Below are 24,834 nucleotides of genomic sequence, written 5' to 3' on the forward strand. Positions count from 1 at the left end.
CCTGGTGACCTGGTTTTTGACCCCAGATGACTTAATATTGAACTAGTCCAAGATTTTATTGAAGGTAACATTCTGACCAAGTTTCATTAAGATTGGGCCAAAAATGTGACCTCTAGAGTGTTAACAAGCTTTTCCTTTGATTTGACCTGGTGACCTAGTTTTTGACCCCAGATGACCCAATATGGAACTCGTACAAGATTTTATTGAGGGAAACAAGATGACCAAGTTCATTAAGTTTGGGCCAAAATTGTGCCTCTTAGAGTGTTAACAGTCAAATTGTTGACGGACGACTGACGACGGACACAGGGCGATCACTAAAGCTCTCCTTCGAGCACTTCGTGTTTATTAAAAAAGGTTAAATATGTGGGTTGCACAAGGTACTGGAATGTGTACCAAACCAACTGATTATCAAGAGGCTGTCCAGGGAAAAAAGAAGTCCCTTTTGTCGAAGTACATTGTGTACTGTAACCAGCATATAGAATTTCAAATGACAATTCTTGTCAACTAAAGACTTCATAGTTATTGTCTTTATTGTTCAATAACAATTACACATTTAAGCAACACACAAGTTGTAAAACTCTAAAATGATATAAAAAGTTAATGTTAGAAAAATAGAAAGATCTAAAATCATTCTGTTGCCTTTAATAGCGTTTTACAGATTTAGTCTGTATTATATTGCTAATGCACAAAAATGAGACTACAATAAATTCTTATCTGTCTGTTTTAGTTATATTGTTTTTAATTCTCACTTGATGTGTCACAGCTTTAAAATTAATCAAATTCAAATGTTTCAAAATAAACATACAGTACAATATGAAAATAAAATTTACATGACCATGCTAAAAATAATTTCATTTTTTCATGAGACTTATCACAGTCCTGCTGTAAATCATGACTAAATATCACTTCTCCATGCTTGTTCATTGTAATCACTCTGTATTTCTGGAATGAGCCTGCATTCATCTGAAACAAAAACACAGAATTTCACCACCTGTTTGTTTCTTACTACACTAATCAACTTGTGGTTTTCATTTTACAAATTACAAATATGAATTGTTTGTTTTGTAAGAAATATTTTGTTATTGTTATCATTAAGATAAGATATTAACTAGAGCCGCTTTTGAGAAAAGTGCATGTCTCCCACAACTGCCTAATCATCTAACCAGTAAGCCAAAAAATATACGCTTGAAGAGTAAAAAGGCTGATTTTGGGTAATTCAAGGGCCATAATTCCGAAGTGCCTGGGCCGATTTGGCTAGTTATCGAACTTGGCCGAGGACTTATAGTCAAACACATTTTGTTCAAGTTTGGTGAAGATTGGATGAGAAACGTTTGACTTGGAGCACAGACAAGAGTAAAAAGACCGATTTTGGGTAATTCAAGGGCCATATTTCGAACTGCCTGGACCGATTTGGCTATTTATCGAACTTGGCAGAGACTTATGGTCAAACACATTTTGTTCAAGTTTGGTGAAGATCAGATGAGAAATGTTTGACTTAGAGCGCGGACAAGAGTTAAAAGTTCCATTTTCAGTAATTCATGGGCCATAACTCCGAAGTGCCTGGGCTGATTTGGCTAGTTATCAAATTTGGACGAGGACTTATTGGCAAACAGATTTTGTTCAAGTTTTGTGAAGATCGGATGAGAAATGTTTGACAGAGTGAGGACAAGCTTTGTGACAGACACAGTCTGGAGTAAATTAATATGTCTCCCACACCACAGTGTGGTAGGAGACATAATAACTAAAAACAGCTGCCAAACAAGTGAAAGGATGATTATACATACCATCAATAAGTTCAACAGCTGCCAGTCTCTGAATGAGATCTTCCAGTTCATCATCTTCTGACATTCTCTCTGTGCCTCTGTATGCCCCATTTTCATCACAGTAATCTATCAACCTGAAATGAATAGTGCATCACTATACCCTTCTACATCCCATTTTTTACAGTTATCTATAAACCTTAAATGAATCCAGTATTGCTAAACCCGTGTGCCAAATTTTCACTGCAATAATCTGTCAACCTGATATGGCTAGAGGATCACTATAAACCTGTATGCCCCATTCTGTCTTCCTGAAATCAATAGTTAATCACAATGCCTCTGTATTCCTCCACAGTTTAATACAAATCAAACTGAAATGAATAGAGCATCATTGTACCCCTGTATGCCCCAATTTAGTCACAGCATCACTATACCCCTGTTTACCCCTTTTTCTTCACAATAAGCTTTCAATCTGAAATAAACAGAAAATCAATTTTCCCCTTCTCATGGTAATTTTTTAAACTGAAATAAAAGCCATCTCACTCTACCTATACATGTCCCATTTTTCACAATCTATTATATCTGAAATCACTAAACCATCACTATACTCCTGTATGTCCTACTTTTCTCCATAGTTATCCATCAACCTGAAATATGATGTTCCACATCCTCAACCTGAAACCATACCCCTGTATGTCCCATTTTGTCACATACATCTATCTATTCAAAACAAAGAGAGCATTACTATACCCCTGAATGCCCTGTTTTCTTTGACTTGAAATGAATACAGCATCACCTTACTCTTGTATGCCCCGTTTACTTAACATAAATCCATCAACTTGACATGAAGAGTACCATAATATCCAGCATGCCCAATTTTCTTCTATATAAAATCTAAAATGACAAGAGCATCACTTTTACACCTAAATGCTCCCATTATATTAACTATTATGAAAGTACATTACTCAGATATCTGATATGTTCCATTTTCCAGCGTAATCCGTATTAATAAACTACATATGAGCTGCGCCATGAGAAAACCAACACAGTGGGTTTGTGACCAGCATGGATCCAGACCAGCCTGCACATCCGCGCAGTCTGGTCAGGATCCATGCTGTTCGCTAATTGTTTCTCTCATTGCAATAGGCTTTGAAAGCGAACAGCATGGATCCTGACCAGACTGCGCAGCGCAGGCTGGTCTGGATCCATGCTGTTCGCAAACCCACTATGGTTTTCTCATGGCACAGCTCATATTTTGTCACCACTGCCTTCATACACCCTGCTCCCAACCTTTATTCTCCATTTCTCTTCACAAAACTTTCATCTTGAACTCAAGCATGCATTTAGTACTTTTTATACAAATAACACTTAAGTTTTTGAAAACATGTAAATAGTTTACAAACTTACTGTTTCCAGTGTAAGTCCCCACTCAATGTATTAGGGTTTCCAATCACAATCAATAATGCCTTTGCACGTGTCACAGTCACATTGAATCTCTGAAATGGGAAAAGCTTATTGTATGTTCTGTGACTTCAAGGTAGGTATAACAGTCAGTACCGCTGGCTGTAAAATCAGCTACTGAAAAGCATTAATGTATGCATAAATATCTTAATACAATACAGTGTGACACCAGTACTAGTTTTTAGCTCGACTATTCATAGAATAGTGAGCTATTGCACTCGCCCATGCGTCGGCGTCCGCGTCCGCGTCCCGATTTTGGTTAAGGTTTTGTATGTAAGCTGGTATCTCAGTAACCACTTGTGGGAATGGATTGAAACTTCACACACTTATTCACTGTGACAAACTGACTTACATTGCACAGGTTCCATAACTCTATTTTGCTTTTTTACAAAATTATGCCCCTTTTTCGACTTAGAAATTTTTGGTTAAGGTTTTGTATGTAAGCTGGTATCTCAGTACTTACTAATGGGAATGGATTGAAACTTCACATACTTGTTCACTATCATGATCTGACATGCACTAAGCAAGTCCCATAACTCTACTCTCTTTTTTTTTCAAAATTATGCCCCTTTTTCGACTTAACAGTTTTTGGTTAAATTTTTGTATGTAATCTGATATCTCAGTATCCACTAATTGGAATGGATTGAAACTTCACACACTTGTTCACTGTCATGATCTAACATGCACTGTGAAGGTCCCATAACTCTACTTGGCATTTTTACAAAATTATGCCCCTTTGACTTAGCAGTTTTTTGTTAAGTTTTTGTATGTAAGCTGGTATCTCAGTATCCACAAATTGGAAAGGATTGAAACTTCACACACTTGTTCACTGTCATGATATGACATGCAGTACAGAGGTTCAATACCTCTACTTTGCATTTTACAAAATTATGCCCCTTTTTCAACTTTTGTATTCATTCAATTGACAAGGCTGTTGAATAGTCGAGCGTTGCTGTCCTCCGACAGCTCTTGTTTTTTCCTGGAAGCAGAATATACTTACTTACAGTTCAGAGACCACCAATTAAAAACAAGTACTGGGAATAAGGTAATGGTATACCTTGGAATAAGGTAACGTTTAGTACATTCTGAATTGTCAGTAATGTAATCAAACCAAAGAAGTGATTTTTTTAAAATGAATATTCTAACTGCATTTACAGTATCTTGTTATACATTTTGACAATATTTACCACACCTGATATGAACTGAAAAAAGTTTCGAAGAACAAGTTTTCTCCCACCATGCCAACAATGTAAATAGGTGATCATATCATTTGCATGAAAATACACAAAGTATCACTATTCATATGTTTTTCATCTGTTATTTTCATGTTACTAAGAGAGTTCTTGAAATAAATAGATTTATGGAAGGCCCTACATACCCTAATGTTATAGTGGATGTCGATGGGAAAACAATTGGTGGTCTGTAACCTTTACCAAAGCAAAACTTAGGAAATAACAGTCCTATCATTAATAATAATGCATGCATCTTAAACATTTTATGAAATTGTACAACAATTAAACTTATACCTTCGGATTTCTCAAAAATCCAAGCCGGAACTGCATATCAAAGGACATGTACTCAGGTTTACTTCGGACAGTTGAAACAATTATCACAGTTCGTTCCTGACCTTGAAATTCCTCAACAGATCCGACAGATATCTTGTCATATTTCTTCTTCCTTAATACTTGCTTTATCTTCTGAACCTGAAGTGGCGAAAACAATCTTATTTACCTCTGTTTCTGTCAACTGTGTGTGTTGCTAAAATTTGTTGTCTAGTAAACAGACAAAATCTTGATACAGTTAGCAACAGCTGGTTAGTAGTTAGTCATCAATTTGTGCTGTTATTTTCATTAGCAATGGAAGATTTCTAATTTGTTCAGTTACTATAATATACCAAGTAATTCAACTCTTTCAGAAAAACTAAAATTATCATGATCTTTCACAAGAGGGTCATCATGGCCCTAGACTGCTCACCTGAGTTTCACAGTTTTCATAGGCCGAACATGGAAAATATCTGTGCAATTATTTTGAAATTGGGCCAGCATTTTCTAACAAGAATATTGCTAAAGTATCCACTAAATGCATGCAGGAAATACTGTATTCATATATGAAAAAGTGACTATCCCTTCAGATGGCAATGTTTTCAACAATCTAGAATACAATTTAACAAACTTGGTATATGGTCAGAGAAAGAACATTTCTTTGATATCATTTAAAGCACATTTCATGGAAACAAACATTCTGACCATACTTTTTTGTAAATCTGGTTGATCATTAACCAATTTTTTTCAATTGTTTGACCTAATGACCCAGCTTTGCACCCAAGACCAAGTTATGAATTTATCCCTGATTTTCAACAGACAAACCTTCTTAACCAAGTACCATGTAAATGAGGTAGAAAATGTGACCTTTTGAGTGTTAACAAGGTTTTCCTATTAACTGAAACAAAGACATACATTTTTATCCCAGATGACTCAGTAATAAAGTTGTTTGATTATTTTATCAAGTGTAAGATTTTGATCAAGTTTCATTAAGATTGGACTGAAACTGACCTCTAGACTGTGCAAACAGTCAACTTTTTGGCAAAGAATGAAGACAAACACAGGGTGACCACAACTGTGCATCTTGAGCACTTTGTGCTAAGGTGAGCTCAAGAAACAATCAATGTCAAAATAGGCTGTCTTGTGAAATAAATACACAAAAAGTTATTAAATAAATGAAGATCAGTACAGTGAAAGTGGTGCTAACTTATAGCGCACAAAAGTTTCTGTTTTCATTTAAGAAATATAATGAGCAAAGATTAAATGATCTATGAATAAAAAAAAGTTTCAAACATTTTGTAGCAGGATTGAATACCTGTTTCCTGTAAGGGGAAATCACTCCTATATCACTTTGTTTCAGATTTATTCCCCCTTTCTTGCAGGTCATTAGGTCTTCAACATATTGCACAACAATGGACACCTCCTGTGGATTGAAGAATGAAGGGCTTCTCTCCTCTCTCATGTCTTCCCCAACCACTCCATGGAATACCAGAGGAAACCCCTGTTTCTGTAATCCTTCCCATCTGCCTGTCAGAAATAATATACTGAATGTGAAGCTGGTAACACATGTTTATAACTATCTTATCATGAATGTTTTTTCTTTCAGCAATCTTAATATCTAATTGGTTCAAAACTTATAACATTTTATAACAGGTAAACAAAAAACAAGAGGGCCATGAAGGCCCTGTATCGCTCACCTGACCTATTGACCTAAAGACCATCAAGATTAACATTCTGACCAAGTTTCATTAAGATATGGTATAAATGTGGCCTCTAAAGTGTAAACTAGCTTTTCTTTTAATTTGACCTAGTGACCTATTTTTTGACCCGGCATGACCCAGATTCAAACTGGACCTTGAAATCATCAAGATTACCATTCTGACCAAGTTTCATGAAGATAAAGTCATAAATGTGGCCTCTAGAGTGTTACAAGCTTTTCCTTTGATTTGACCTAGTGACCTAGTTTTTGACCCCACCTGACCCAGATTTGAATTTGACCTATAGATCATCAAGATTAACATTCTGACCTAGTTTCATTAAGATATGGTCATAAATGTGGCCTATACAGTGTAAACTAGCTTTTCCTTTGATTTGACCTGGTGACCTAGTTTTTGATCCTACATGACCCAGATTCAAACTGGACCTTGAGAAGATCAAGATTACCATTTTGACCAAGTTTCATAAAGATACAGTCATAAATGAGACCTCTACAGTGTTAACAACCTTAACTTTTGATTTGACTCGGTGACCTAGTTTTTGACCCCACCTGACCCAGATTCAAACTTGACCTATACAGCCTCAAGACTAACATTCTGACCAAGTTTCATTAAGATACGGTCATAAATGTGGCCTCTACAGTGTAAACTAGCTTTTCCTTTGATTTGACCTGGTGACCTAGTTTTTGATCCCACATGACCAAGTTTCAAACTGGACCTTGAGATCATCAAGATTAACATTCTGACCAAGTTTCATGAAGATATAGTCATAAATGTGGCCTCTACAGGGTTAACAAGCTTTTCCTTTGATTTGACCTGGTGACCTAGTTTTTGACCAAAGATGATGCAATATCAAACTCGTCCAAGACTTTATTGAGTGTAACATTCTGACTAAGTTTCATTAAGATTGGGCCCAAATTGTGACCTCTAGAGTGTTTACAAGCTTTTTCTTTGATTTGACCTGGTGACCTAGTTTTTGACCCCAGATAACCCAATAGCGAATTCGTCCAAGATTTTATTGAGGGTTACATTCTGACCAAGTTTCATTAAGATTGGGCCAAAAATGTATCTTCTAGAGTGTTAACAAGCTTTTCCTTTGATTTGACCTGGTGACCTAGTTTCTAACCCCAGATGACCCAATATCAAACTCGTCCAAGATTTTACTGAGGGTAACATTCTGACCAAGTTTCATTAAGATAGGCTCAAATTTGTGACCTCTAGATTGTTAACAGTCAAATTGTTGACGCTGCCGCCGACGGACAACGGACACATGGTCGATCACAAAAGCTCACCTTTGAGCACTTCGTGCTCAGGTGAGCTAAAAAATCATTAATAAACAAGGGGGTCATGAAGGCCAAGTAGGTCATTCTTTTTTTTTTTTAACCCCAGATGACCCAGTTATTTCTCTGAAATTCTGTGCCCCTCCTTCTGATATTATCATCCCTTCCTATTTTTCATTAACATATATGCTGACAGTGTTAATAAGGTTTTTCTATGGCTTGTTCAAGTGACCTAGTTTTTTAACCTAGATAACCCAGGTTCTACCTTAACCTATATTTTAGCTCAACATGCTTCTACTATTTTGTCAATTTACCAGATATTTATGAAACATGTTTAACCAGTTGACTATCTAGACAATGAATGAACTGCTTACAAAGTTTCTCTCTGTCTATCCCTGCACAAGGAACAAGCTCATTGTCGTAGAATATTTCATTGGGAAGTTTCAAGATGGCAGGATGAGATCTGTAATTGTTGAGCAGCTTTGTTATCACACGTACATCGTAACTTTTGTGACCGCCCTCATCACCTGATGGCAAGTATAGGTCACATGACTCCATGTACCGCTCCAACAATGATATGTCTATAAAACAGATTTACGCCTATGAACAGAGAATAAAGTCAATGACAATAGGTACTTATTTATCCTGTCACTTGCAATATTTTCGACCCGATATCAGGGGGCCGTATATCTTTTTTGATATACCATCAGTTGACACGTGACCAGTGATATACGGTCAGTTGATCATGTGACCTTATAATCGATCTTGTTGTCATAAGAAATTTTGCATTGATACCATCACCATTGCGTTGGAAATGTCCGAACTAAGAAAATGAGTGGTCAAATAATGAGTTTTTATTAAAAAACGAAGAAGTTATTGCGATTTTTAATTGTAACCACATTACTGTGTCGGTGATTATGTGATTATATAAGTGACGTCATTACAAATATGACATCATTAAAATGGTTGTTGCACACTTATTTTTTGTAAAAAAAATTGCCAAATATCGGAAAATGAAATAATGACAAGATAAATAGAATGATAGGTTAGTGCCTAAGATGGAGAAAGTTTATCTGGCTCGTCTCCGGACGTTATCAACCTCCTCCACCTTGCCAGATAAACTTTCTCATCTACGGCACTAACCTATTATTTTCTATTTATTCATAAAGATCATGCAGATTACCACAGCTAAGATAGGATGTTTGGTGTCTGTACGTAATGGTTTGGCACAAACACTTCATGAGACATTTACAACTGATATTAATTAAGTTAAACACTGACAACATTGATTTCTAAAAGTTGCGAGGGAATGAGCTTGTGTTATCCTTGGTTTCCAATTATCAAAACTTACAAAATATTTGGACAAAATGCCTGGGACTACACGGATTATCTGAGTGGGCCCAGAGTGCCTGAACCACTTATGCTCGAGTGAATGGTGTTTCACTGTACAAAAAACAGTTACCGGAAGAATGCTATGCTTGACTATTCAAAAATCTTGTCACTGAAAAATCTAAATGTATGCATACCAAAGTTGATAAAGGGGTATAACTTTGTGAGAAAGATAAACAAGAGTTATTGAAACCTGTACTTAGCGTGTCAGATCATCATAATAAACAAGTGTGTGAAATTAAAAAAAAATTCTCACACGTAGGAACTGTGATACCAGCTTACATACAAAATCTTAACCAAATATTGCTTAGCTGTAAAAGGGACATAACTTTCTAAATACGTAAAATAAAATTATGGACTACCTATTCTTTGAACAGTCAAGCTAAAAATTAAACAGAAAGTTTATGAGTTGCCCTTCCCTTCTTGTATGCAATGTTTTGGTTAACAATGTGAGCATATGCATATACTGGCATTTAATAAAGGTAAAGACTGATTTTTGAAAAGTCACATTAGGGTAGAATATATTTACTTTATACTTTGAATACCCCATTTACATGTTTTAGACTTTAATAATGTACTGAACATGACACAAGAAAAATTGTAAGCTTAAAGAATGTTTTCACTCTTTTTAATCTGACCTTGACCTTTTCAAATCTTTATCATATACAAGTAAATTCAAAGATAATGATTACCTCAATATCAATAACAAAAAGAAGTTTCAGTACAAACCTAGTCCATACTTGATTGCCAATGGTGACCTGAGAATAGGGCCTAGCTGTTTAGGGTCTCCTGCTATCACAACTTGACCTCCAGTCTGGAGGGCTGGATTCACTTCCATGATCCCTGCTAGAGCTATTAAGGCTTCAGGCTCTGGTGCATGTCCTGCCTCATCAATGAATACATGACTAAAATGGCCTGATGGGAAGTTTGCTGACACTAGTCTGAAAGTTATTAAAAAGGTATCAAATACTGTATAAAGAGAAATGATTAATATTTATAGTGGACTACCGTATAGCGGGTTATTTCTACGGGGGGAATATTTCTGCGTTTCTGCGGTCTCTCGGTAGAATCGCAAAAATATTTCCAGCAGAATATTCATCCAGCAAAAATTTAAAAAGCAAACAATCTGCATTTGTTCACCAACGTTGTTTCATGCTATGTTACCCGAGGCAATCCGAAGTTCACGATGGCATGGTCTAATTATTGGAAATTAGCGTCGACATCTAACAAGTACCGATAATTGTATAATTAGGTGTGATGATCAATCAAAGTCCTAACTGTTAATCACTCAGAAAACGTTTTTTGTCAATGAAATAAACTGTGTGAATTTCATTCGAGTTGTCCTTATTAATCCCTTGTGAAGATCTTCCGAACTATACTTTAGTAACCTTTATACATGTGTAACCGTTATGCTGATATACCGTAGTTTGCATTTGTAGTTTGTATAATTGTTGTTGGACTTATATTTTTTCAATTCACATGTTATTATATCCTACAATGTATTCATTAAAAGTAAAGTTACTTTACAGCAGTTACCAGTAAATTAGTTTATTGTTTTCATATGCTATCATTCTCATGACGCCCCATCATACGGGGAATAACCTCCTCATTGGCATCGAAATCGCAGAAATTTCTCTTCCTTTTATGTGAAAACGCAGAAATTAAACACGCAGAAATTTGTTTCACAATTTTAGGGGTCAAAAGGCAGAATATTTTGACTGCAGAAATAACCCGCTATACGGTAATTAACGTGGTTTCATCATCCAGCAAAGTTAAATCTCAATGGATCAGTATCATTTTCATTTATGTGATCTTAATAACAAATTGAAATCCATGTAAAATCAACAAATTCACAGGAAATAGTTGTTGGCTAAAACAATATTTTTTTTACATTACTGACCCTGACCAATGGCCAGGTTGCATTATGGGACAGGTCAGTAAACACAGCTATCTTAGTGCCAAAGTTTTATTTTCCGGTGAACAGTGCATTCTGATAAACTAAGATATACCAGTTATAAACATATCGTCTGTCTTCCCAGGACTGAAATTTCTGTAGACTGCAAGAGGTGGGAAAGTTAATCTCTAGATGAAAGAAAATGCATGCAAATGGAACTTTAATTATAATGATAAAAATGGAAATTGATTAATGTGGCAATATTAACAGTCATGACTAAAGAATTCACTAAAATTTGCAGATTGATTTATCCTTATGATGACAGAACAAAGACTATGATTACAGGAGTTTAACTGAATATTAAATCCCCTTAAAAAATCCTTTCTTTACTTATACCTAAACAATATATGTGAAATTTCAACCTAATTTTTCAAAACAATAAATGTTTTCGATGTACTGACAGACATCATTAAATCTATACACCCACCTAGCCAACCTCCAATTTTGAGGATGCCATAAAAAAATAACAAAGAAAGCATGCAAAGTCTAAAGCTTGTAAATAGTGGATCTTACTGAAGTGTTTTGTTTTTTTTTCATACTGAATCTAGTTAATAAGTTGAATAAAATAAAGAAAAGCAAGGCTCTGCCAATCATTTTATCATTTCATTCAACAAGTTTAATAACTTCAATATGGAAAACCACATATGTAACATTCTTTTTATCACATGTTAACTTTTTTTTCAGCCAAAACATTGAAATTTCTTCTTTCTTTACCTAGCAAAGACAAAATCAAATCAACCGTCTTCTACAATGGAAAAAACAACATCAAAATGCTATTATACTAGTGTAATACTGAAAATATGACAGGAAGTTTTTCCAATTCCATAACATCAAACATGTGATAAAAGAAGTTATAAAAATGAAGCATGAAAACAATGTGCAGCTGGAAGCAGCAGTTTTAGTAAGAACATTGTGTACATGTAATTTAACATTGTGAGTTTAACTGATGCAATTTCAAACATTAAACATGAAGTATAACTCAGGTTAGTAGATCTTACAGGAGACAATTTTCACACAGATGAAATGAACTTGGTTCAACTCGTTCCTACAATAACAGCAGATACAAGGGAAAAGATACACAATTTTCATCAGTTTTTTTGTTCAGTTTTCAATCAATTTATTTTATATTACATGCAGAGAAAATGTTCTTTCATCCTATTTAAACTACATTCAATGACCACCTCCTGAAACTCTAAGCAGTGCTGCTGTCTGTGACTGATGAGACAGCAGTCAAAATCAGTTCCAGGCGCGAACCCCAAAGGGTCCCAACCCAAGACATTTTATTGTAGTGGACAATTCTTTACTAATTTTTGGAGAGAATTATCTAACTTGAAATTTTCATCCACTATACAGATATCTTGGATAAAAAACAATTGGTCCCTATTTCTAATCTGTCTTCACAACACATATCATTTATAAATACAAGAATTCAAAATCATGACAGCCAAACAAATTACATAAAGCAATGTTATTTTGGTCTTAAAAAGATTATACACTTCTTTTTTGCAATGAAAGACCATCAATATGAATTAACAAACAGATTTCCCTGCTAGTAGGTAATAAGCCTGTATATCAAATGGATACATGAAGAAACTCTGATCACAGCAAAGAAAAACTTATTTCAGTCCCTGTGGCCTTAAGAGTTTTTTTTTCATATTATCTGCCTTTTCCTTACATGTAAAAAAACAGATTGAAAGAATTACATAAATGTTTCAAGCTCTATGTCTACTTTCACTATATCAGTCATAAGTAAATGATCTAAAGAAAATCATTTGAAAGAACATGCAATTAATCCTTTACACCGCAAGATAGCTTAATAATGGTAACATATTGAAGTCAAACATACATATTTCATAAACTAACTACCGGTACCATCCCTGGTTCGTGAGAACCTGAAGAAATATTTGAGCCGCATCATGAGAAAACCAACATAGTGCGTTTGCGACCACCACTGATCCAGTCCAGCCTGCGCATCCGCATATCCATGCTGGTCACAAAGCCACTAAGTTGGTTTTCTCATGGCACGGCTCATTTTACAATCTCACGCACAGAGAACCACGTACCTGCCAGCTGTTACTAAAGTTGTAATGATGATTCTATATTTCTGAAGGTCTGATTTGCGAGGGTAATAAAAGTGGCGAGTGTCTTTGTTGTAGTTACACACACACTGTAAAATGTATTTGTTTCAGTAAAACATATATAATTACATTAAGTTAAAGACTTTGCTATGTAAACAGCCTGTCGATCTAGCATATACTACAAGAGAGATCTAGATTCATCTCTTCCTACGCTTCATATCCATTCACTGATAATATTTCAGGTGATTACTGATAGTGTGAAATCCTCAATAACTTCTCATTCACTTAATGATCAAAAGTCAAAATCCACAAATTCATATTCTCAAGAAAGGCCAAGTTGGCTCAAACTGCGAAAACAGCCCCAAAAATTAATTACAATGCAATATTACAATATCTGATAAAGTTATTTCAAAACTGATTAAACTGTGTTTGTGATTTTAATTTGATCTAGTACGACTAACACAGTTTAGATCAAACTTCCAGCTTTACCTAAACATGAGCCTCTAAGCATTACTTTTGGTACAGATAGTCCCCTGATCTTCTGCATGTAAGGTGGAAAGTTTCCTCTCCGGGAAGAAATATGTAAGATATTGCAAGTAAACATTCCTCTCAGCTAATAGATATTTTAACATGAAGAAAATGGCATTAAATGTGCAACACATGTTATAATTTAGCACAACAATATACAATAAATTACCTTTATTTCCTCAGGAACAGCTGCCCATGACCTTGAAGCTGCATTCAGTCGTATAATCTCAGACTTAGGAATGTGTTGAATCAATCGTTTGGCAATCAGATCTGCTGCACTGTTAGATGGTGTACATGCCAGGATATGACTAGATGAGGTGCATTTCCATATCTAGAACATCAGAACAATTTTATGAAGACCTAGTATCTATACAGTAGATGTTTTATTAAACAAACACCAAAGGGACTACCAAAATGTGGTCACTTAATAAAATTAAGACAATTTGCTAAAATTTCAGATCCTGAATAACCCTTTGTGTTCAGTTGCAAAAATCATAATTTTAAAAATACATGTATTGAACAGTGTTGTTTCACTGAAATCTATCGATTGTCTCTATTAAATGCCATAGTGACAATGAAGACCAGATAGCATGTCATTTTTGATAGCATTCGCTAAACGTAATAACATAACTGATCTCAGAACAGGCAAGTATACAATCATAACAATAGGCTTTACAATTGAAACATATCAAAACGTGCAAATTATCAAGATATGTCACGCATTTTCATGGCTGTGCAATGAACGATTTGTCCAGTTCTGATTGGTTAAAATAATTAGGGTTTTCCTTTGTTCTATTTTTGGTTGTCATTTAAAAACAATGCGGATACCGAGAAATGTTTGTTTGATTGATAGTTTTCTGTATAAATTTGATAAAACTGTTCACAAATTAGCCAGGTATGAGAATAACAGAAGAGATGTTCCCAACATGGTCCCTTAATAGGTATATTTTGAGCACAACTGTACCTGCTGGGGCCGGTTTTATGAGATCGCTGGTCGCATAATAGAAAAGTTGTTTAATAGAAAGCATGTATGTAGTAAAAATGTTTGGGCAGGATTTGGAGCGGTTGTCAAATGAAAAATTTGCTTAATACAGGTGGTCACATGTACGATGTTGACTGTATTCCTAATCTATAGAAAAAAATACCAAAATATAATCTGTTTTTGCTGACATAAGTTTCAAATTAAAACCAGTTAACCAACCTTATCACTTGACTTTTTACAACATGCTTAACAACCTATGAGACCACCTATTGGGAAGAAAAATCTGGTCTCTAAACACAATTGGTCTCTTAATACAACAATTTGTACTTTAACAAACAAAAAAAGGAACTGAAAAAGTAGACTCTTAAAACAAGTGTCTTTCAAGCATGTTTGTAGAAATGTAAATTAATCACATGGATGATTTAAAAAGTGTGATTTTTTATACTGGAAGTAAATTTTCCTCCTTAGCCTGGCATGTTTTTTAAAGAAGTTTAAATTACATGTACATGTCAGGTGAAAAGGAAAAGTTACTTCACCACTGAAAACTTTTTCTATAAGATCTGAAATGTTGAGTAATAGGTCTATAATTTCTTGACATATCATTATTACCTGTTTAATAGCTTCAACGATGGTCACAGTTTTGCCTGTTCCTGGTGGACCAAACACAAGGTAAGGAGCTGGTTTAGATGTTCCGGCAATTATATGTTGGACAGCATATTTCTGCTGCTCATTCTTCTCAAGGTCTTGATTGTATAGTCTAAAATATACGATAATACAACTGAAAGTCCTAGAGAAATACTTAATCTCGCAACCATTTATGACTAAATTAAATAATATCAGTCATGTGTTTACAAAATGGATAGAAATAACCGTCCCTCGGCCACCTGTGCATGGATAGTAACTCTTCAGCTGAGTTACCACCCATGCGCATGTGGCCGAGGGATGAATCTTTCTATCCAATTTGTAAACACATGACTGATATTTTTTCTTGCATATCGTATACATATCTTTTTATTCTGACAGATTATATTTCTTGCATACAGTATTTTACAAATAACTGAATAAACAAAGCAAACAGAAATACTTTCTTTGTAGCACTCTTTGTTATAGTAGAGCATACACAAAACATGGGAAATTAACGTCGGTAATCAGAAGTGACATCATGACGTTTCAGTGATGCACAATAACAAAGTCCACTTTAGTTTTATCGTTTGTAGCGTAACGGTATGTTTTTACCACAAAATAATGTATTTTGAATTGAGAAATATACTATAAGGAGAGAAACTATCAAGATACCCAATTCTTTCGTAATTTACATAAACAATGCATGAATCGCTAGTTGTCATTAACAGCATGAGAGTTATCTGGCATGGTGGTGCCAGATGGGTTTTGCCGGCATGGGTAAAATCTCCGGAAACGCCAGTCCGGTGTGCAAAAAATGTATTTCAATTATCATATTGTTACTTTACAACTCAAAATTGAGGTCATTTTTTTTCATTTGTTAGTCATTAAGAGTAGAAATAAAATCAGATGATTTAAAGAGTAGGCTTTATTCAGTTTTAGGAAAAACAGTCTGTAAAATATAGAGAAAAAGCTATGAACAGCATTTAGTCATATGGTTAAAGTCTGAAGTAAAATAGCTCTTTTACCATACCCATTATAGAGTATCAACTCAAATAAAATTTACTTATGATCTTTACAAAAAAAAATCCATACAAACTGCAGATTTTAAAATTATAACATTATGATGTATATACGCAGGATACCCTTTAATGTATTAGATTCTGTGTTAACCCTTACCATGCTGGACACGACTGGTTCTGCCTTTGCGACCAGTGTAGATCATGATCAGCATGCACATCTGTGCAGTCTGATCATAATCTGCACTGTTCGCTATTCAGCAAGTATCTTTTTGGTAAGCACCCCTTTTAACAGTTAATGGTATTGTCCAAATTGGAAAATGGACAAGTTCATAATAGAAATTTAGCAGGGTAAAGGTTAATGCTCATGAACAGTAAGGATACATGTATTTGACATCTCAAAGTATATTTATAGTAAAATCAGTGCCAATTTACCACCAAAGTATCCAGAACAGCAAAAGAGAAAATCTAATGAAAGGAGAGGTATTGACTTACTTTAAATCTGGGAGTTCCACATTTTTTTGAAGTCTGCTTTCATGTGGAAACAGAATTTCTCCAAGACTGAGTTCACATGCAAGTTGACAAGCCCTATGCTGTAGACGGATAGGAAGGCGATTAAATACAAATCGGACATTGAATTTCTGGTTCTCAATGAAGGAATCCCTGAAACTGAAAGTAATATCATTTATTATAAAACCTCTTAAATTCTGCTTTAAAAAATGGCTTGTACTTTACAAGTAAATATGAACAGCCTGCCAGGTAGAAAGTTACTTCCGTATTGTACTGAAAATCCTGTATTGTGCTTGCACGCCTTGAGTGATCGCACCTGGTAAAATCCATTCCAGCCAAATACAACATCCCAGATCAAGCCACTGTCACAATAACACCATTTTCTCACCTTAACAATTAAGTGCTCATATTAATTTACAAAGTGCATATTTTTATGAGAAATACAGAATTGCTCTGGTATGCAGATTTGCTTTTCTTGGGAAAAATATCAACAAACCTTTTATCAAATCCTAATGCTACTTCATTCTGTAATACCTCATGTACATATCCCTGGTATTCCCTCTTGCTTCTATTTCCCTCTGCATCACACTGACTGACAAACAACCAATCTCCTCGTAACACAGATGGCCGGTTCTCAGACAATCCTGGTACCTGTTATTAAGTGAATAAATTCTTAAATAGAACAACACATATCTTTAAAAGATGTTTTACAATACTACCTTTGAAGCTGCAAATGAGTCAAATAAAGGTCCAACTTCATTATCACTCCTGGACCAGAGAAACACCGATCACTTGGTGTTGCAAGGGTGTAAGAAAAATGCTCAACTTATCTACAGTCTAAAATAATCATAGAATATATCAGGAGAACAGCCAGTGTTCAAAAAAAGTGCTCGCATGAGCCCTGGGAATTTTGAGTCATCTAATTTCAAGTGAGCAGTGTCTCTAAGTGCCACAAAATATATACACTTTAAATGTTTTGACATTCCTTTCTTCAACTTTAATAATACTAAGGCAGTAATCTATCACACTGACATATAACATGACAGATATTGTACTCAAAACTTTGACCTGTATCTTATTGACTCTTAACTATGTCACTGTTCTTAACTGAAAAGCATACTTTTACTACAACTTCCTTCATTTTGAAGAACTGTGGCAACCATTTACAAACAATAGCTAATAAAGCACTTTGCTGGTCCAGAAACTCAAAAACATAATTCAAGAACCATTTCTAGGTCCTAGCATATAGCGAAAAGGGCTGTATTTTTTGACATGCTGTCATTAAATCTAACACCCCGTTTAATTTGCTAATTGAATTTTAAAGTCACAAAGACATAAGCTTGGTCATACTTTACACTCCAGCTTTTAATGGTGGAGCATGACCAGAGGTGCTCTTCCAGAAATTATTCAAGCATGAACAGACAACTTGTTTGGTTTTGTTTCTTCGCGTCACATGTTAGTATATACTTTAACTTTGTATGATCCTACAAGCACTGCTTGAGCAGACAGAGGTAGGAGGCGGGTGATTCTAACAGTAACCACTTATCCAATTTAAATTCTTAGATTCTGAGATATAGGAATACCGGTAGAAAAATACCTCCAGGAGAAGTAATCTACTATTCGAGCTGTAATTTCTCATCGGCACATTTTCCATATCGTATTTCCTGATATCCACCTCCATCTGTACCTCCTCAAAGAAGAGCAGAGTTTTAAACCTTCTCTGGTACAGGACCATATCTAGGTCTGCATCCAAAACACACCTGTATTCATTCAGAAATATGATTATAATTAAATCTGATCATTACTATGACAAAACCTGAAAATCAGTATTTCGTTTCGTTGAACGTATGTCTATGTCAGCACTGAGAAATATTAATCTACATCACAATTCCATTTTAACTAAAAATTCAAATATGTCTTGATGATCCATACTGTATATGTCACCACTGAAAACTGTGAAAACTTGTCTTCAACCCATTTAGAGTTCCCCCTCCAAACAAGATATAACAGAGTCTGACAGTATAACTCTGCAATGTTCTGCTTCAATTCTTTAATTTCAGAGTCTATCTAACTTTTAAATTATTTTTTGCTTACCTAAGATTTCCCATTTCGTTTATTTCTTGTTCGGTGAGGCCATGCTGATCAATGAGACCACGATTGATCATTTTACGCACATTCTGTGGAACTGTGGACCCTGGTAGTTCTATATCTCTCTCTAAATAATCTCCAGTTGAACTGCAAATAAACACGAGTGATGTTTTGCATTACAAAGTTTTATGGCTAAATCAAATGGCTAAACACTAAATGCAACAAATATAATTGGAAAATGTCTGAAAAAAAGACCAAGAAATATTTCCACCTTATGTTACATGGAATGAACATTTTGCAACCATAACATATAATTTTAATTTAGGAAAAAATCTATTTTAATGATATAAAACCTTAGAAGTACTGTATAAACAGAAAAATAGCTGCCACAAAATTCTAAGACGACAAAGTTCAGAATTAAAGACCAAGTGCTAAATGTGATCAGAGTAATCTTGGTAAATCAAACAAAGAAAATGGTGTGAACTGCCAAATGAAGATTTTAAAGCTATGATATTTGTATACCTTGGAAGTTTGAAACCTGGAACAATTTCAGTGGCAGCCCCTTTGCCTTTATTTACTCTTGGTGGTCTTTTATACTTTGTTGTAGGCTTCATATCATCTATCAGGCTGTTTTTACACTTGCAATGTAGGTATCGTAGGATATAACCATTTTGTTTGCCATTCTGCCCTCTCACAATAAAATGAAACATCAGTGGGCAGTGATAGTTGCCGACATGTTGAGCTTGTGTTCTCACTTGTATTTTATACGAATCACCTAAAAAACAAGTAGCTTCGTTCAATAAACGCTTGATGCCCCCAGTGGCATCCTTGTCAATACAAAGCAACCTAAGTCCAAAACAAGGTCAAGATCAAGGTCAAACTGAGGTCAGGTGATGTTTGAAGATGAGGAATGGTCACAGGTTACATCTGTATTAGTATCAATTCATTCTTGTAAGCGGTATTGATGCTAGACGAAACGGTCCCATTTGGTTAACTTCGTATGGACGGACGAACCGACAAACGCACGAACAGACGGACAGGGCAATCACTATATGCCTCCCGAATCAGTAGATGCCAGGGGCATAAAAAAGAAGTCTAAGTTCATGCAAATTTATAATAAAGACTCTATTACCGTTCTTCTTCTCTGAATATGAGCCACAGCATGAGAAAACCAACATAGTGCATTTGCGACCAGCATGGATTAAGACCAGCCTGCGCAGTCTGGTCAGGATCCATGCTGTTCGCTAACGGTTTCTCTAATTGCAGTAGGTTTGAAAGTGAACAGCATAGATCCTGATCAGACTGTGCAGGCTGGTCTAGATCAATGCTGGTCGCAAATGCACTATGTTGGTTTTTTCATGGTGCGGCTCATATAATGATTTGAAATGAATTGTACTGGAAAAGAGCATAAATTGCAATGTAACTGAATTGCTTAAAGCAGCTAAATATTTTATATGTATGGCAAGTCATTAGAGTTTCACAAAAGTGCCTTTCTGAAATTTAAAACTGCAATGTTTTGAAATTTAAAACTGCAATGATCTGAATTTTGAAACCAAACAAGCTGCGCCGTGAGAAAACCAACGTAGTGCATTTGTGACTGCGCAGTCTGGTCAGGATCCATGCTGTTCGCCTATGGTTTCTCTAATTGCAGTAGGCTTTGAAAGCGAACAACAAGGATCCTGACCAGACTGCGCTGATGCGCAGGCTGGTCTTGATCCATGCTGGTCACAAACGCACTATGTTGGTTTTCTCATGGTGCAGCTCAAATGGTACTTGAAAAAATACACAGTATACACAATAAAGCATTGCTTCTTTTATTTTGTTTTAGCATGTTAATGGTCAACAGATGTACTAAATATGTAAAAGAACCAACCTGGACTCAATTTGGCAGTTCCCATACCATCTGTAACCTTTTTACTGTCACGCAGAGTAAACACTCGAACTTTCTTCATCATTTCACAGTGAGCAAGCTCTACAGGTACATCACCTTTATTGGTTATTGTAATCTCAACCATCTATAATAACAATTAATAAAAGGTATCTAAATACATTTATCTTAATACAGGTAATATATAAATGAAACAGCTCATTTTCATAACTACATGTCTCAATAGTATATTCTTTGGTCAGATTATTTATGATAATATCAGGGTATCTGAAGAATGTTTGAATTATCTCCTTGTAAAAGGATCTGTCAAGGGAAGTTAAACACAGACACTGGAGAGTGTGATGTGTCTGTCTGATGAAACAACAACATGGAACAATCAAGATTATAAGTAATAAAGGTGAGTGTAAGTAATCCTAAAGATGTATATAAAAATATTCCATCTTCAAGTTGAAATAGCTTCTTTCTAAATAACGAAACAGGTAAACTGTTACTTAGCCCCCTATACTGTAACCCTATGACCAAGTTTCTTCCAAGATCAGAATGACCCTCACCTTAACTATTTCTTCCTCAGTGTTTATGAAGTAAGTTCCCTCCTTTTCTTCTGTATCAGCAGTTATTGAAATGGTGGGAGATCCTTCAACCAGCTTATCTCTGAATAAAATGAGCCCCACCATGAGAAAACCAACATAGTGCATTTGCGAACAGCATGGATCCAGACCAGCCTGCTCATTCGCGCAGCCTGGTCAGGATCCATGCTGTTCGCTAACGGTTTCTTTAATTGCAATAGGCTTTGAAAGCGAACAGCATGGATCCTGACCAGACTGCGCAGATGCACAGGCTGGTCTGGATCCATGCTGGTTGCCAATGCGCTATGTTGATTTTCTCATGATGCAGCTCAAATATGTGAGAATGTTACAGAAAGAAGCCATGTATGCACAGTGCAAAATAACCTGATGCTATAGACTCACAGAAAGTTTTGAAGTTCTCATATTAAAAAAAAAGGTTACCATGTTTGGACTACTTTCCATGTTGACTGTAACTGACGAGCGTAATAGATTTTTAAGCACTATTTGAAGATGCTATAAGCCTAATACAAACCTACATATTAAATTAATTTTCAAGCTATACAAGGTCAGTAGAACTGCATGGTAATTTTTTCATTACTGTATTTATGTGGTAAATGTTCTGAAAAGTATATACCGGTATCTGAAATAATCAATGAGACATATAGCAATCATGCATCAGCTAAAATGTTGAAAAACAAGAACTGACTTTTTAAGTAAAACTTTTAAATTTATTAGAAACCCAATGTGTGTGATGAAATTTGTATGAAACATAATACCTGTTTCATTAACATTCCTTGCTAAAAATTTTTCAAGAGGTAATTATATTTAAAGACCACAGACTACAGCATGATATGCTTGCACAACAGTAATCCTACAAGTGACGAGACTTTAATTTCAAACGGCAATGGCAGGCCTGAAGTGGGTATTAACATGACTAAACCTATACTGCACAAGAGAGTATCACTGAGTGCCAATATCACATAAGGAACGTCATTGCCATTTTATGAGCTGTTTATTATAATGTACATTTGTATACCTAAACAGTACATGATGAATCAGTTAATAATATACAATTATTGCCTTTTGGCGAGGTCGATAAATCCACATATCGATCGAACTTAAAAGGCAAAAATTGTTTATTAAATCCAGCCTACTAATAAGGATAACTTTTAAATACAAATATCTGCAGACTTTGGTCATTTTTCGTGGTAAATTGTGTATGAGGTCACATTGTTTTGCCATCAAACCGTGATGACATCACAGCTGGAGGTCAATACTTGTTTTTGGCTCCGCCTTTGAGTCAATACGACTTTTTATCATTGATCATGTGACTACATCTAGACCAATAGAAAGGACTATAAATACAGATTTAATAATAACATAAAATACTGACGTTAACAAATATTTTATCACGACGACACTGGGTAATATTACATCAAAAATGACGTCACTCATTTCTGGTGGGTCAATAAAACGTTACAATGCCTGCTTCCTGTTAATTGGTCTGGGTTACAGGATTTAGTCCTACGCAGTTTTGTAACTATCTACAGTAAGGTATGTAATAAGATCATATATCAAAGCACCTACTCTTATCCTTTACATACAGCTTCAATCTAGAAATAACGTAAAACAAATACCTATAAAAATAACAGCAGTACAAATTTATAGACAAAGTAAATTGGAAAGTAAGGCAATTTCTTGAAATATAATGAGACGTGAGAAACTATTGCCACTTACTTTTTAGATCTGATCAGGTTCATAGAGGTAGCCAATCTATGTTTTCTTCCTTCTAAATGTCTCTCTGCATCAGGATGTGATGTGAGCTTTGACTGACAAAGTGTACAGTAGAAGCCTCTCTCAGTTTTACCTATAAACTTCCACTCATTGGGGTCACCTAGTGCAGACAAATTTAAAGAAATGTTAATAAAATCAAGTGTCATATGGCAATTTTACAGCTTTGAAACTAATGTTGAAGGAAGACCACAGGTGTCCCACCAGCCATTACTTTAGATGCAAATTGGAACCTTGGAATAACCTCTTAACCTTTGCAATTTTAGCACTGTGCCATAGATGTGCCAACATACTAGTAAGACTACTTATTAAAACTATATTATTTCTAAGATAAATCTCTTAAAAACTATAGGGCAATCATTCTGTAATTGTTACTTAAACCTCTGCCAGTTGTAGAAAACAATACCTGTCATTAGTACCTATACCTGGTGAATTACCTTCATATAAACTTAGATATCTGAGGATTATAAGCTTTACTTGGCAAATTAACTATAACATCTGAGGAATTTTCACCCCAGAAATATATTATTACTGATTTGTGTCATTCTTTTAATTTTTTAAGCTCATCGCAGCTTTTCAGCTAACTGTGATCATCTGACCACAAATTCTAATTTGTAGCAAATTTTATGAACATAAACTGAAGAACAACCTGGATATAAAATTTTCCACATAATGATATATGACAAATTCTATTGGCATAAAACCTATGGTGACAATAGATTCCATATATCAAGCAACATACATGTAAGATCACCGTATTTTCTAATTATAAAATTGCTAATAGTGTACTCCAGAAAAATTTGATTTACCTTTAAAATCCGGCTGATTGACAACTTTAGCAAGACCAGACTTGAACGTCAGATGCTGATCAACAGCCATTCTATGCCTTTTCATCAGCTGTTTCCTCGTAACCATCTTTCCATTTAATGTCATAGTCCCATCTTCATGTCTCGCAATTTCTTCATGTACATCCCTCTGTGGGGATCTTTGTGCAGATTTCTGTGCTGAACTCTGTGAGGAACTCTTATCCCTTTGGTTGACATTTTCTGTTACTCTCATTTGTTTCAGGTGTTTTTGTTTCTGGGGTTTCTGTTTTGCTGTCTTCTCTCTCTCTTTTTTCATCTCCGGACTCGGTCCAAGGACTAGTTTCTCATCTTCATAATGAGCTATCTTCAGTTTATACACTGCTTGCATGATAAGAAAGAATGTTGGGAGCTTCTCATCGGGTGATATCTGTTGTTTGTATGTCTTGTACTCATTTGTATACCAGTTCCTCAATTCGGACTTCATAAGTCCCTCTATTTCTACATTTTCAGTCTTCAGGAACCTCCTCAGGTCCCAGAATGTTTCCACTCTCTGGTTCATTCTGGTGGTTGTGTGGAACTGTAAATAATTTAAAGTACAGACATCACAAATTGACCAGTCAGATCTCACCTTTATCACACAAAAACATTTGAGCTGTCGAATGACAGCGCGCTCGACTATTTTAAAAATTGATTGAAGAATGGGGTCAAAATATTACCACAGACTTTCAGAAAAAATGGATTAAACACAAAAATGTTCCTGTACTTGTGAATTTTGATTAGTCTTGCACTAAATGGCAATGTGTGACCATGATGGCAAATATGTTATGTTATATGTTAGGCAAAATATGGACTTGTAT

General features: G+C 35.3%; 1 protein-coding gene across 1 annotated transcript in view; it reads right to left on the bottom strand.

Moving 5' to 3' along the window:
• Positions 1-509: 509 nt before the first annotated feature.
• Positions 510-24,834, bottom strand: part of LOC123529031 (putative helicase MOV-10) — a 30,940-nt gene continuing 6,615 nt past the window's right edge. Inside the window, exons 2-20 of the mRNA XM_045309198.2 lie at positions 23,981-24,554; positions 23,118-23,274; positions 21,366-21,465; positions 20,800-20,941; positions 19,449-19,701; positions 18,933-19,073; positions 18,436-18,598; positions 17,335-17,489; positions 16,824-16,997; positions 15,298-15,445; positions 13,876-14,037; positions 13,164-13,267; positions 9,876-10,087; positions 8,132-8,338; positions 6,078-6,289; positions 4,748-4,924; positions 3,168-3,256; positions 1,785-1,897; positions 510-963 (exon numbers count right to left, since the gene is read on the bottom strand). Coding sequence (XP_045165133.2) covers positions 896-963; positions 1,785-1,897; positions 3,168-3,256; positions 4,748-4,924; positions 6,078-6,289; positions 8,132-8,338; positions 9,876-10,087; positions 13,164-13,267; positions 13,876-14,037; positions 15,298-15,445; positions 16,824-16,997; positions 17,335-17,489; positions 18,436-18,598; positions 18,933-19,073; positions 19,449-19,701; positions 20,800-20,941; positions 21,366-21,465; positions 23,118-23,274; positions 23,981-24,536 — 3,333 coding nt within the window. The 5' untranslated portion in view covers positions 24,537-24,554 and the 3' untranslated portion in view covers positions 510-895. The remainder of the gene's footprint in view (positions 964-1,784; positions 1,898-3,167; positions 3,257-4,747; positions 4,925-6,077; positions 6,290-8,131; positions 8,339-9,875; positions 10,088-13,163; positions 13,268-13,875; positions 14,038-15,297; positions 15,446-16,823; positions 16,998-17,334; positions 17,490-18,435; positions 18,599-18,932; positions 19,074-19,448; positions 19,702-20,799; positions 20,942-21,365; positions 21,466-23,117; positions 23,275-23,980; positions 24,555-24,834) is intronic.

Source organism: Mercenaria mercenaria, chromosome 13 (genome assembly GCF_021730395.1).
Source record: "Mercenaria mercenaria strain notata chromosome 13, MADL_Memer_1, whole genome shotgun sequence".
Lineage (NCBI taxonomy): Eukaryota > Metazoa > Mollusca > Bivalvia > Venerida > Veneridae > Mercenaria > Mercenaria mercenaria.